At 39.9% G+C, this 13,294-nt stretch overlaps 1 protein-coding gene across 1 annotated transcript in view; it reads right to left on the bottom strand.

Moving 5' to 3' along the window:
• Positions 1 to 13,294, bottom strand: part of LOC134654231 (espin) — a 194,352-nt gene that overhangs the window by 18,609 nt on the left and 162,449 nt on the right. Inside the window, exons 8-11 of the mRNA XM_063509701.1 lie at positions 11,588 to 11,726; positions 10,859 to 10,945; positions 9,830 to 9,932; positions 8,566 to 8,767 (exon numbers count right to left, since the gene is read on the bottom strand). Of these exons, the coding sequence (XP_063365771.1) occupies positions 8,566 to 8,767; positions 9,830 to 9,932; positions 10,859 to 10,945; positions 11,588 to 11,726 (531 nt within the window). The remainder of the gene's footprint in view (positions 1 to 8,565; positions 8,768 to 9,829; positions 9,933 to 10,858; positions 10,946 to 11,587; positions 11,727 to 13,294) is intronic.

Genomic DNA, 13,294 nt, shown 5'->3' with positions numbered 1-13,294 from the left:
TCCCAAGAACCAGGGTCACTTGATCCCCCTAGGATCAAGGCTCCCGACCAGGGGTAAACAAGTCTCCCTTACATAGGGGACACATGGTAAAAGTCAACAGTATGGGTTTTCATTAAATAATGATCTAATTTATTGCACAAATCTGTTCTAATTCAAACTATTAATGAAGAGATAAATTCTGAGTCGTATGGTCTATAAAGTTTTGCAATACTACAAATAGTTAAGAAAATGTATGCTAAAAACAAAAGGGGTGATCAACCCTCCCCAGTTTCCCCTACATACTTACCTCTATTATTTGAGTTGGTACCTATAGTTTTTGGAGAGATATTTGACGTTTACTTGATAATGAGAGTTCTTCCTATGGGTTTCTTGAATTTAATAGACACTAGCATATATGTAGCCATTGATAAACCAGTTTGAATTTGACATTTGTTACATGAGTTTACAGTAAACGTTTCTACGGGCTTTAAATTTCCAAGACATAGAAAATTTACGTATTTTATTATTATTATTATGAGCCCATATTGTCCCACTGCTGGGCAAGGCCTCCCTCCCATTCTCGGTAAATTCCCCCAGTCTCTGTCAAATGCGTCAAGCTCGTCCCGCCATCCCCGATGAAGTCTACCGTGACGCCTAACAATTTTTGGGACCCAACGGGTGGCTGTTTTGGCCCACAGGTCATCCCGTATTCGCCAGACGTGTAGTCCTGCTTGAAGTATTTACTTTTGTAAAGTCATATAATATCTCGTATAATAATCAAAGAATTTTCTAAAATTTCAATGTCTAGAAAGAACCCCACAGCCAATTAGTCCGTAAAGTCTAGGAAGCACTGTTAAACGGTTACCTCGTCAACAACGAACCGTGACTAAATTGTTGTTATTTCTGTCTGTCGGTGGAAAACAGATTAGATCTACATACGTATCTGCTTTCAGTTTTGCTCGCTGAAAGTCGCTTTCGCGAAATCTGAGAGTACTATTTACGAATGTAGTTTTACGATTCGTGTTCGTTTTCTTCTATCTCTTTGTCGGGGCAAGTTTACAAGCGTCAATCAACAACTTGGGTATTTGACTTACTTTTTTGTTATTTACGAGTGTGTCAGACTTCTAAAATTGTTACTTGTAGATATATAAAATGTGCTTCTTGCTGTCCTGGTCAACTAAAAACTATTAACGTTAGCGTTATTCATTAAACGCGCACAAACCTTAAATTAGCTATTATAAATTGTTTGTCTTAAACTGTTTTTTTTTGTCTTAATCTGTTATTTTGATTTATGTATTTGTTAGAAAAGGTTATAACATAAATTAACTAATTGAGGCTTGTAAAGTGTTATGAATAAGGGGATAAGTAAAGTATACACATAACAATTTAAAGATCTAGTGAACTAGTCGTGAGTCGTGAACCGCGGCCATAACAGACTAGATAGGTAAGTTTATTCCATCGCATGTTATCTAATTCCTTCTACTCTTTATTTAGTTTTAGCTACTTCTAACAAAAAATATAACAGGAACTTACTTTCCTTGTCTCTTCCTTACTTTAATTTATACCTGTTTTATATATGTATGTTTATGTAAATGGTTACATATATGTATGTACCTGCGTGTATTCTTATTGATGTTTTGTGTTGTTTGGTAACATTTAACTTTTTTCTCGGCACGCCTACTTGCATATTTTAATATTCTTGTCTCCGGTACCCAAAGTTTGACTGGAAGAGATAAGACCTCTATTTTATTTTCATTGTTTATATTGTTTATGTGCAATGTAGGTAATGTATTGTTAACTGTGTGAGGTCTCAATAAAGAGTATGGTATTGTATTGTTGGTTGTTGGCTCTGACGCGACTCTGTGCTATAGATTACTTAAATCACTCCAAACTATTGGCGATTCGAGGATCGAGCTAGATTTCAGTACGAGGACTTTAATCGAAACGCGCCAAATTTATTACTAGCAATGCTGCTATGGGCTATCAAAGTGACTCGCAAATTTATTAGTTCCAATAGGTTTTACTAAAGCTTAAACTTAATCTGTTAGTTTAATCTTTAGCACCCCAGATACCTCTAAAAAGTCCTCCATTCCATTCTATTTTGTTGAATCTATTTTCACAAATCAAAATTGCATTTGTCTTGGAAAGTTTTGACGTGTCGGCATCTTCCAATCTTTCTAAGTTTGATAGCCTGACTAATGATTGCATAAACTTTAAAGCATTTTGTATAATAGCTTATACCTTTAAACGAGCAATTCTTATATCTTTATTTATTTATTTACATGTATAGGTATATATTTTGAGGATCTCGGAAACGGCTCTAACGATTTCGATGAAATTTGCTATATGGGGGTTTACGGGGGCGAAAAATCGATCTAGCTAGGCGTTATCTCTGGGAAAAGGCGCATTTTTAAGTTTTAATATGTTTTCCGAGCATAGCTTAGGTCTTCCACGAATTTAAATAAAAGAATTGCCTTGAAAACACTTGTAGATAAAATGCAAAGCCCAAACAACTTGTGGTAGCTTCGATCAAATTTGTGGGTGCAAATTTGAAAAAGACGAATGGATCGAATGTTATCATCACTCGAAAACCTGTGAAAAAATGGTATTTTTGAAATACAAGCTATAGAAATTGGGAATCTAGTGGTATTGACACTCGTTTTCAATTTTTGTAGAATTTAAATGCCTAGTAGGTAGTGTAAATAGTATTGAACGAAATCGAGCGGTCGAAATTCAAAAATCAGCCCCTATGTCGATTTGTGTAAGATTGTCCTATATTTATTTATTTGCATTATCACAATTTGTTTACAAACCCGATCAGTTCCCAAATCGTCACGAAATGGAAAGTGAACATTACTTAATTCTTCACCCAAAATTATTTACATAAATTATTTTATTGTTTTGACTGTACTTACGGTACAATCAGGCCGAGACTAACAGCCCATTACACGTAGAAAGTGAACTAAATTAATTACTTACTCGCTTAAATTGTATTTTCTCTTCATTACATTGCAAATACGTCGAAGTTAGTCAAAATACATCAAAATGTGGTTTATAATTTTGCTGTTTCGAGGCTGGAAACTTCCACGATTTCCCGAATTTTATGTAAACATAATAATTATAATCACTTGACAAGTGTACCCCGCTATGTTTTACTATATTTATCATATCAGTCGACCATCTACTGCTTGATATTTAATTGGTCTCCCCACTGTATCCACAACGACCTTGGAGGATATAACCAAATGGAGACGCCTTGACTGTAATTTTCTGTACAAAACAGTCTGCCGATTTATGCGAGCACGTCAAATGTATACGTACAATACAATATGTATGACCTATGGTCATAAAGTTTCGACAGACGGGAACGCCCGTTAAGGGCTACTCCGTTTGGTTATATCCTCCAAGACAACGACCGATCGTGTACTTAGGTTGTCAAAATATTTTTCAAAGATCTTCCCCTCCCTCCACCCCCTACGCAATACAGCCGTAACGCCATTAATCTCTTCTGCACAAAGCCACAACCAAATGCTTATATGCTGTATAACTAAATGGTTGTTACTTGTTCATTTGTACCTATAATAAGATGAATAGTTACCTATGTTATCTGCCACTTTGTCTTTAGTAGTAGAAGATATGCGAAATGAGAAGTGTCACAGAGAGTATTGGTTACCAAACCTACTCCTATTCCACGACTCTTCTCTTTCCACACAGACATTAACTAATAAATTGTCAATACCAGAGTTCTCGCGTAATACGAGACAGAGCACTGTATTATAAGGTAAACGTACTAGTGCTCGTCACGGTCCCAGTAAAATATGTCATCTTTAAACTTAAGTCATTGTCAATAGAGGTGACAGCAGGGTGTCATCTAATTGGGCATTAGCATGTCGAGCACAGGGACGTTTACCATAAATTTATGAATGAATATTTGATTTTAGCGAACAAAACAAAGTTATGGTTAAGAAACTATCACAAGTCGTGCTGAATTTCGTTACGTAAATTACCTACTTGTCTTGCCTCCTTTACATCAGATAAAAATTACTTATTTTTATCCCTTTTATTTACAACATATAATTATTGTAACTGTTTTGTCTTGCAGACTATTAGCTGTAACACTGATTTAAACTTTCACGATTTTTACACATTATTAAATTGTACAACAAAGGTTAGAAGATGCCGATGTCAACTTTAGCCAGTCTTCTCCGAGAACACCGGGACAACGCCGTCCTCGAAACGTCGGAGGTAAATCTTAAAACTTAGATACGCGGGCATTTCTCAGGAGGGCCATTTTTACGTACACGTGTCCGGGGTAAAAAAATATTGAATTTACTGTTCAATAAATCTGAATATAATTCAGGCATGATCTCCAGCATATTATTATAATTATTCTGTCTGGAACACTATCAAACTATTTAGTTATTATTTATATAATACACGAAAAAAATTCAAATGCGAATAATGATGTTCGGTGGACGTGTCCCGCACCCAGATTTTTTGAAACAAAAAATTATTACTCAAGATGAGGCATTCGATCGGAGTTATTATCGGTATTCACGCATAAGGTATTAGTTAACTGGTCATATTCTTTATATCAAAATAATGTGTTCTTGCTTAACACATTGAATAAAACCAAATTTACGATGTGTCCCGGGCTAGTGACTGATTTCAGTGTAATTTGTAAACCATGTCTGTACTCTTACAAAGTTGTAGACGGAACTTAGTGGCTCAAACATTTTAAACAACGCTTTAGTTGTGCCTTAACCGTTGAATAAGGTACAGGTGCAGTCACAGTATATTAAGGTGATTTTTTTAACGTTTCTCTGTAATTCGGTGGGTTTGGTCCTATGTTTTTTGAGATCGGTGGTGCAATTTTCTCCCACAGTTTTAGTGCATTTATCGTTATGCAAGTGATTAAGAAATCCTTGAAAGTACGTGAATCTATCATTATTACATCACCTCTGTATCATTCATGCTATTTCTGTAATTGCTAAAAAGCGATCTTTTGATATCACTGGTGTTGATTTCCTTGGTTTCGGTAGATTTTTTGACCACCGATATCAAGAAAGTGATCACCGAATTCAAATCCTGCTTTGTAAACTAGGTTTGTACTTTATTTTCTAACTTAGCACACCTAAAAAGTACAAGATACGTTGTATAAACGTAAAACTATGCTTGTACGTAAATTAAGTCATAGTATAGGTACACAAAATCACTAGTTTACAATGAGTAGTTTTTTTTTTCACCAGACGTATGTTGAAAATTGTAGACCCAGTGTTTCTATCTCTCTTTCCGCTGTTGTCTTGATATTCTCTTCAAACCAATGGAGTAAATTATGTGAATTGGTCCTCTGTATCACTTGAGGCCCTACACTTCAATTCCTCAATTAGATCCCACTTCTTTTAAACTTGTGTATGTAGATAGGTAGGTACTATGCAAGATGCACCCACAGAACAAGGAATGAAAAATAAAGTGGCCTTCTAATGTCGAGATCGCTTCAAAGGCACTGAGCGTACTGCTGAATATTTCTAAAGCATGACCATGAACACAAATTGAACATGTGTTTGAGGGTGCAGGAGAACATTAATTAATAGGTGATTAGATTTTTAAGCATTATTTTTAAGCACCACTTAAAATAGTTTTAAATTGAGGGAGATCACGCTTTAAAACTCGTGTCATTCAAAAATACTATTTATAAGTCTAGCAAAAATACTTGTTTTCCATATTGTTTACATTGTTTTATAAGTGCATTAAATATTTTTGAACATTGAACACCACTCAAAAGTTTCTATTGATCGGGTGTAGGTAATATAAGTTTCTTTTTGATGAGTGTGCCGTCGGATTGTATGAAACAATTTTTTTTCCCTTCATGGCACTTATTATGTGCGCATTTGTGGTCGAGGATATTGTATGAGGATAGTCAATTAGTGGGATAACTTGTACTAACTAGAGATGTTGTTTCATAAGCCGTAACTTGGTTATTTTAAAATCTTGAGTAAACAAAGGTACTATCTATTAAACTTATTTAAGCTTAGGATATAATTAGCCTCGCTACATCGCTTATCAACAAATAAAAATGAAAAATATGAATAAATTATAATATAATTTAAATATATATTTGAAGTGTGATTTATGTGTAAGCATTTTTGAATTCGGTGACGCAAATTGATTTCATTGCCTGCACATGATTCGGTGTTTTTTAAATCTCAAATATCATAAAAACTATAAGGTTCTAATGGAGGCCTCCACTACCAATATTCTTTATATTAAGGCTAGATTTTAGGAAATAAAGTCCCGTATCAAATAAGTAAAAAAAGAAATTCGGCACCGAAGTCAGGCACCGAACGTCATCTCTGAGAATCGCCCACGCGATTAAGTCCCGTTGTACAATTTAATAGCTGTATGTTGCATGGAATTATATCTGAAATTGTCCTGCGATATGACCAGTATTAAACTACTTGCGCTGTGTTGTCTTAGAAAGTCAGTTTCATAAGTTTAGTCTAGCATACCGCAATGTTTAATATTTGGCGTATTTATGAATAGGTACTTGTACTCGTGATATATTTCTTCCCCAAAAAATAAACCATAGTCGGGTTATAGGTTTTCAAATGCTTGTTTTCAGCTTACGATCGACTACTTCTTAAACTTACCTTGAGCAGCGCCATACGTACCTATTGTATTATATTTTTTCTTTATTATGGGTACAGTGTGCTGCAAAATTTATGTTAAAATTTATGCGTTATGTATCTATGGAATTATACATACATATATTGGCCATGCACTTTTGCAGCTGGGTGTATAAAGGGTGAGCATTAGGCTAAAAAAGTTCAGTAAGTACAGTCAGCAGCAATAGTTTCTAAGCGGGCGAGGTATTCAAAATGATGACGCGACTTTATTGTAAAGAGAATAAGAGCGCGTCAAAGTAATTTTGAAAACCTCTCCCGATTAGCAACTTCTGCTGCTGACTGTACCTATGTGCAGTTTGACTGCTTCTTCTCTATTCTTCATATTTTTACGTTTGCGTCGTTTACCTTTTCTTAAGTTGCTTACCCAGCGTCCATCGCCATTCCGACGGCATCAACGCCGGTTCTTCCGTCAGTGTAAGGCCTGAGTGGACGCTCGAAGTGGAGCGTTCGGCGGGGCGTGCAGCGTGGCGTCGGGCTCGCAAGTGATTTGAGCAGCGTGCACTAAGGCCGCTCCTATACGTTTGCATTTGTTTAACATGCACGCCGCACGCCCCGCCCCGCTGCACGCCCAACTCGAGCGTCCACTCAGGCCTTACACTCACGGCGGGCGGCGGCGGGGGCGCCTCGTCGCCGGAGCATACGCCGGAGGAGGCGGTAGTCCAAGCTACTACTAGATGGTGTCTTCGGTGACGTTGGCTTATTAGATTCATGACCCTTTGGCATACATACCTCATACCTAAGTCTGACATTTTTGTCGCGTCTTAAAAAAGGACCTTATTTTTTTCGGTGGACCTGTATGTAACTATCTAATGGAATCTAAGGTAACTAATTTAACCATCTTCCAAGGATCGTAGCGTCATGAAAATTGGCAGCTGTATGTAGTTCTGATAACAATACAATAATATGGTACTGTCAAACTGATCTGATGATGGAGACAGGAGGTGGCCATAGGAACTCTGTGATGAAACAACGCAACCTAATTGTGTTTGGGGGTTTTTTAGAATTGTCTCGATGAGTATTAGTTGTCTGTCGTAAGAAAAGTACAGTCAGCGATAAAATCTTGTACCAAAAATGACATTTTTGCCAAAAACTTATTGCTACACAATGTCCACAATAATAGGGTATTTGACTAATAGTCAAGTCAGTATCCTTTTTTCGGACTGTCAAAACGATTTTGCTACTATGGAATTTATATGAAACAGTAGCATGTGACGTCACAATGAAATAACCTACTCTTTATAGTTTTATACTGGTATTAAAATAGAAATTGTGTCTAAAAATAACTGCTGTCTGCGATTCTCTATTAATCTTCTGGTGCCTTAGACCTTAGTCACATTTTATGTACAACAGAATCCTTCACTCACTTACCCAGTCTGCCTCTTAATTCGGACGGTTTCAACGCCGGCTCCTCGTATACACGTAAGACTTCGAGTCTTACTACTTACCTACAACCTCTGTTTTTCTCGTATATTCTGAAGTCTTGTGTATAGTTTGTAGCTTTCTAATAGACCCCGAAGGCTAATCCTATTGTCTATTGTTAAGAAAAACCGCTCGTGCCACGTGCCACAACCACCTGCATAAAAAATCGGTACTTCGGTTACTGAGTGCCGGCGAGTCGGACGCTACAGAACCAGTCTAAAATGTGTCATCGAGATGCGTAACAAAGGCGCGTTATTGGAGAGCGCACCTACACTGGTTTATTGAGCGTCGGACTAGCCCGCGCTAAGGTGCCAAATAGAATAATTAGGACCCTTTTTTGCAAGTAAGTAGCACGTGCGGTTTTACTGAACAATAGACAATAGGATAAGCCTTCGGGGTCTACTAGAAAGCTACAAACTATACGTACTTACTCTTTAGTCACTGATAGCGTAGTTGCATTTGCTATATTTTTTCCACTTACCCAGCCTGCTACGCAGTTCCGACGGCTTCAACGCCGGTTCCTCCAACACGGCGGGTGGCGGTGGCAGCGGGGGCGGCGGGGGCGCCTCGTCGCCGGAACTCCCGCCGGAGGACACGCCGGAGGAGGCGGAGGCTTGGACGATGGTCGTCTCCTCCGTTACGGAGGCGCGGCGGCTGCCAGCGGCTGAGGAGAGGCGGCTGGCCTGGTGGGGAGAATAATTTCGTATGTTGTTGTGTGTATACTTCACTTGTGTGTGTGTCATCCCACATAGATACAAAAAAAACCGGCCAAGTGCGAGTCGGACTCGCGCACGGAGGGTTCCGCACCATCAACCAAAAATAGAGCAAAACAAGCAAAAAAACGGTCACCCATCCAAGTACTGACCCCGCCCGACGTTGCTTAACTTCGGTCAAAAATCACGTTTGTTGTATGGGAGCCCCACTTAAATCTTTATTTTATTCTGTTTTTAGTATTTGTTGTTATAGCGGCAACAGAAATACATCATCTGTGAAAATTTCAACTGTCTAGCTATCACGGTTCGTGAGATACAGCCTGGTGACAGGCGGACGGACGGACGGACGGACGGACAGCGGAGTCTTAGAAATAGGGTCCCGTTTTTACCCTTTGGGTACGGAACCCTAAAAACGGGTTGCACTCAGGGAGTACCGGCAGAAGTGAAAACTCAATCACTGTTGCAAAATGTCTGCAGCACTATGTATAATTGAGGTTAACGCCATCTAGCGTTATTTTATCGCATTACTTGAAACCCCTAAGCACATCACTGTTGGTACTCGAGTTATATTAATACCAGTTAGGGGGAAACTCACTAGATGGCATTTAAATCAATAAATAAAAACTCAATGACATTGAAGTAACAGTTTTTCGATCAGGTCACGTGACCGTCTTACCTCAAAAAGTGCACAGCGCCGCTAAAGAAGTTTTCACTTCAAAAATATTATAAATTTTAACGTGAACACATAGAAAATAATCTAGCGGTGGCAACAACGCCGCCGCAACAGTAATGTAGCTACAGTTGACATCTGAACGTCACCTTTAGGTAGCATGGAGCGTGCTTCGATCGAAGTTGTATGTATCGACCTAATACAAAGTATTTAGATTATAGAACAGTGAAACTTTACATATGAAGTTTGGCACACACAAAATGGCCAATTATACGCAATTAGGTCCCGTTTTAGTTTATAATGATGGTCTCATCGTTGATCAAGGCGCGATGTCCACTAGTATCACTAATGTCGGTACTTACGAAGTTCTGTGCCTTATGTGTGAGCGCAGCCAGTTTGGTGGCGATGGTGGATTTGGCGTGGCTCTCGGGCGCAGGGGATACCTCTTCGTATGCCTTGCTTATGCTGTTCAACAGAAACAAATGTATTAAAAGACTTACTATTAGAAGTTCCAAAACATACTGCCCCAAAAAAGGACAGATTTAGATATAGTACGGCTCTTCTGAGGTGAACTTTTCGCTTCAAACGTTAATCTTTCAAACAAAGGCCATTGTCTCTATTATCGCATTGCCGCTAGCTCCCGAGTTAGCACGTGCTAGTACAACATTCATATTGAAAAACAACCGGTATCGTCATAGTATTAAGGTTCAAATTTAATGTCACTGATATTCTAGATATTACGTTTTGGTAGTGTAGGACGATAGACCGCCCCGGAGCGATACGGCACTCATATTATTTTGATACTTAGTGTGGTGGTGGTGGAGGGTGGGGGTCTTGTAAAACGTTACGATGCGTTACAGGGGCGGGAAGGGGGGTTTGAACTACGCGTTACGTAACATTTATTTTAACCCTTCAGCCGGCCTAGCCAAAGTGACAATCGCTATCGCTCCGTAGCGATCGAAACGCAACTGTGACTGTCGCACTAATATGGAAGAGTGAGTGATAGAGAGACACAAAGCGTTTCGTTGTCCAAGAGATAGCGATTGTCACCTTGGCTTGCCGGCCTAGGCCGGCAGGTACTTTACGCCACATAATTGTAGCCTTTAGGTAAAAAAAATGGTCACTTGGTGGTTACGTAACGGTTTACTAGGGGGCGGGGGGGTACAGAAAAACGTTACGGCGCGTTACATGGGCGGAGGGGGGGTCAAAAATGTCAGAAAATTGCGTTACGTAATACTTGAACGCTCCCTTACACCTCTGACTACTTTTATTTATCTCTACGATCATTATGTGTGCTTTTGGCGTCTAAACTAGATGACGCTACACGCTGCACGCCAGTTTAGTCATGGTTAGAACTTTACTGTTATTACTAAGATTACGATAATACTAACCTGTCGATGCCTTCTTTGGTGGTGTAGTCGACGATGAGCGCCGCGCTGCCAGGCCTGCTGTGGCTGCCAGAGTCACGGGAACTGCTCCTGTTCAAATATAAAACAACGTCAAACTAATAGCCCAGACAAAAGTATATTTGGTATAGACCGACTTCTGGAACGGTGACCGCCTGGAATAAAGCTGTTTAGACGACAACGGGTTCACTCACTTAAATTTTTAGTTGCATATTGGCGACATGGTTCGGCCCGGCGGGGGTTTAAGTGAGTGAAACGTTTGTCGTCTAAACAGTTTAAAATATATCTCACGAGAGTTTAATTTCGACAAACAAATCTACCTACCTCCTTCTTTGAATTGCTGTTGCTGTTGTGCATGTACCTACATGTCTTCATAGTTGTGGTCGCGATGCGTTGCCTTTACAGTCAATCTCAAACTGATCCAGAACCTTTGTGGCTAAAGCAACCTACCTCCTCCTTTGGTGTTGTTCTTCTTTGGGCATGTAGATGTCTTCATAGTGGTGGTCGCGACGCGTCGCCTCGGCTCCACAGTCACTATCAAACTGTTCCAGAACCTTGGTGGCTCAAGCTGCCTATGCCTACCTCCTCCTTTGGTGTTGTTCTTCTTTGGGCATGTAGATGTCTTCATAGTGGTGGTCGCGACGCGTCGCCTCGGTTCCACTGTCACTATCAAACTGTTCCAGAACCCTGATGGCTCAAGCTGCCTATGCCTACCTTCTCCTTTGGTGTTGTTCTTCTTTGGGCATGTAGATGTCTTCATAGTGGTGGTCGCGACGCGTCGCCTCGGCTCCACTGTCGCTGTCTGACTGCTCGGGAACCGTGGTCGCTTCTGAGCCGTGGATCTCGGCTTTTACTGGAAATAAAATAATGATTTGAAATTAGATTGTTGTTAGTGTAATCGATAGGATCTATTTAACTAGAGAATATGTATAAAAATTTACGAGAATCTACTACTGGTTAAGTGCGTTTAGATTGCCCGAACACACCTATAATGGCGTTTAAAAAAATCTTGCAGGAGTCGCTCTAACGCAGGTACGCCCTAGCTTGCGGCGGCGGTAGCACGGTCGCATTTTTATCGCTTGTCACCATGCCTGTCACGTTCTAACAAGTACGTAAGTGCGAAAGTGACGGACATAGTGACAGGCGATAAAAATGGAACCATGCTGCGCCCGCAGGACGCGCTATCAAAAGCTCGTAAGCGATGCGCGTGCAACGGTAGAGCGACGCATTCGGCTAATCTGGACGCACTTACATTTTACACAAGTTCAAGTACCACAGTATTTTATTTCTCCATTTTATCTTGGGGCAGAGGAAGACCAAAACGGAGATGGCGGGATGACCTTGATACATTTTGTAAATCATGGCGGAGTGTGTATTTTATAGGACCAAATGGTGGGAAAGAGGAGAGGCCTTTGCCCAGCAGTGGGATGAGATGAGATGAGATGATGAGATGAGTGGGACACTCTAATAGGCTAAGAAAAAAAAAGTATTCGATTTTGTAACGCCAACTCTTAGACCTTAAGCTTCATAACGTTTTATGCATGCAATGATATAAAATTGGTTAATAATTGAATTTAACAGGTGTTAAGTATTTACGCAAACAATTATATCGTGGTTTTATTATTTCATAATCAATGTTCCAGTTGAACAAACTAATTATTCTTTTCACACTTAGCGCGTGAATAATTGTGTAGGAAACGCAACCAATTATCATAAGCTAACAAGCTATGGACCGCGAAATTCAAGAAAATACCTTTAAAATTGTTATATTAGAAGAACACCTAGGAAATTAACTGGCTAAACTAGGCATTTGGCTGTATAAATATTTTTCTGAAAATATGTCAATATATTGCCACTTAATCATAGTTTTTTTTTTATTTGGCACCATTATGAACCTATGAGATTTGAAAAATCATATGTGGATATCCATTACAGAAACCTTATGCACATAGAGCATAGGGTACCCTTAGGCTTGGAACACATATAACATTTTCCAAGAAAACCCCTATCCACAATTTCCGTGGAAAGAACAATGCAGCTGGTGCGCTCGGATGAGCCCAGGAGGATCGGGCCCAGGGGAGCGATGAACATCAGGCTTCTGACTCGCTGGTACAGTGCTGCTGGTGCGTTAGGGTCTATTGTGGAGATACCAAGGTCTGAAGACTCTTACCAGTCATAACAGGCGCCTCCTGCCCTTCAGCCGGTACTCTCGGCCCAGGGGAGCGGGTGTGGAACAGGTCTCTGACTCGCTGGTATAAAGCTGCTAGTGCGTTAGTGACTGTTGTGGAGATGCCAAGGTCTGAAGACTCTTACCAGTCATAACAGGCGCCTCCTGCCCTTCAGCCGGCACTCTCGGCCCAGGGGATCGGGTGTGGAACAGGTCTCTGACTCGCTGGTATAAAGCTGCTGTTGCGTTAGGGG

The sequence above is a fragment of the Cydia amplana genome, chromosome 14, assembly GCF_948474715.1.
Source record: "Cydia amplana chromosome 14, ilCydAmpl1.1, whole genome shotgun sequence".
In the NCBI taxonomy this organism is placed as follows: Eukaryota; Metazoa; Arthropoda; class Insecta; order Lepidoptera; family Tortricidae; genus Cydia; species Cydia amplana.
This window is presented reverse-complemented; position numbering and strand designations above follow the sequence as displayed.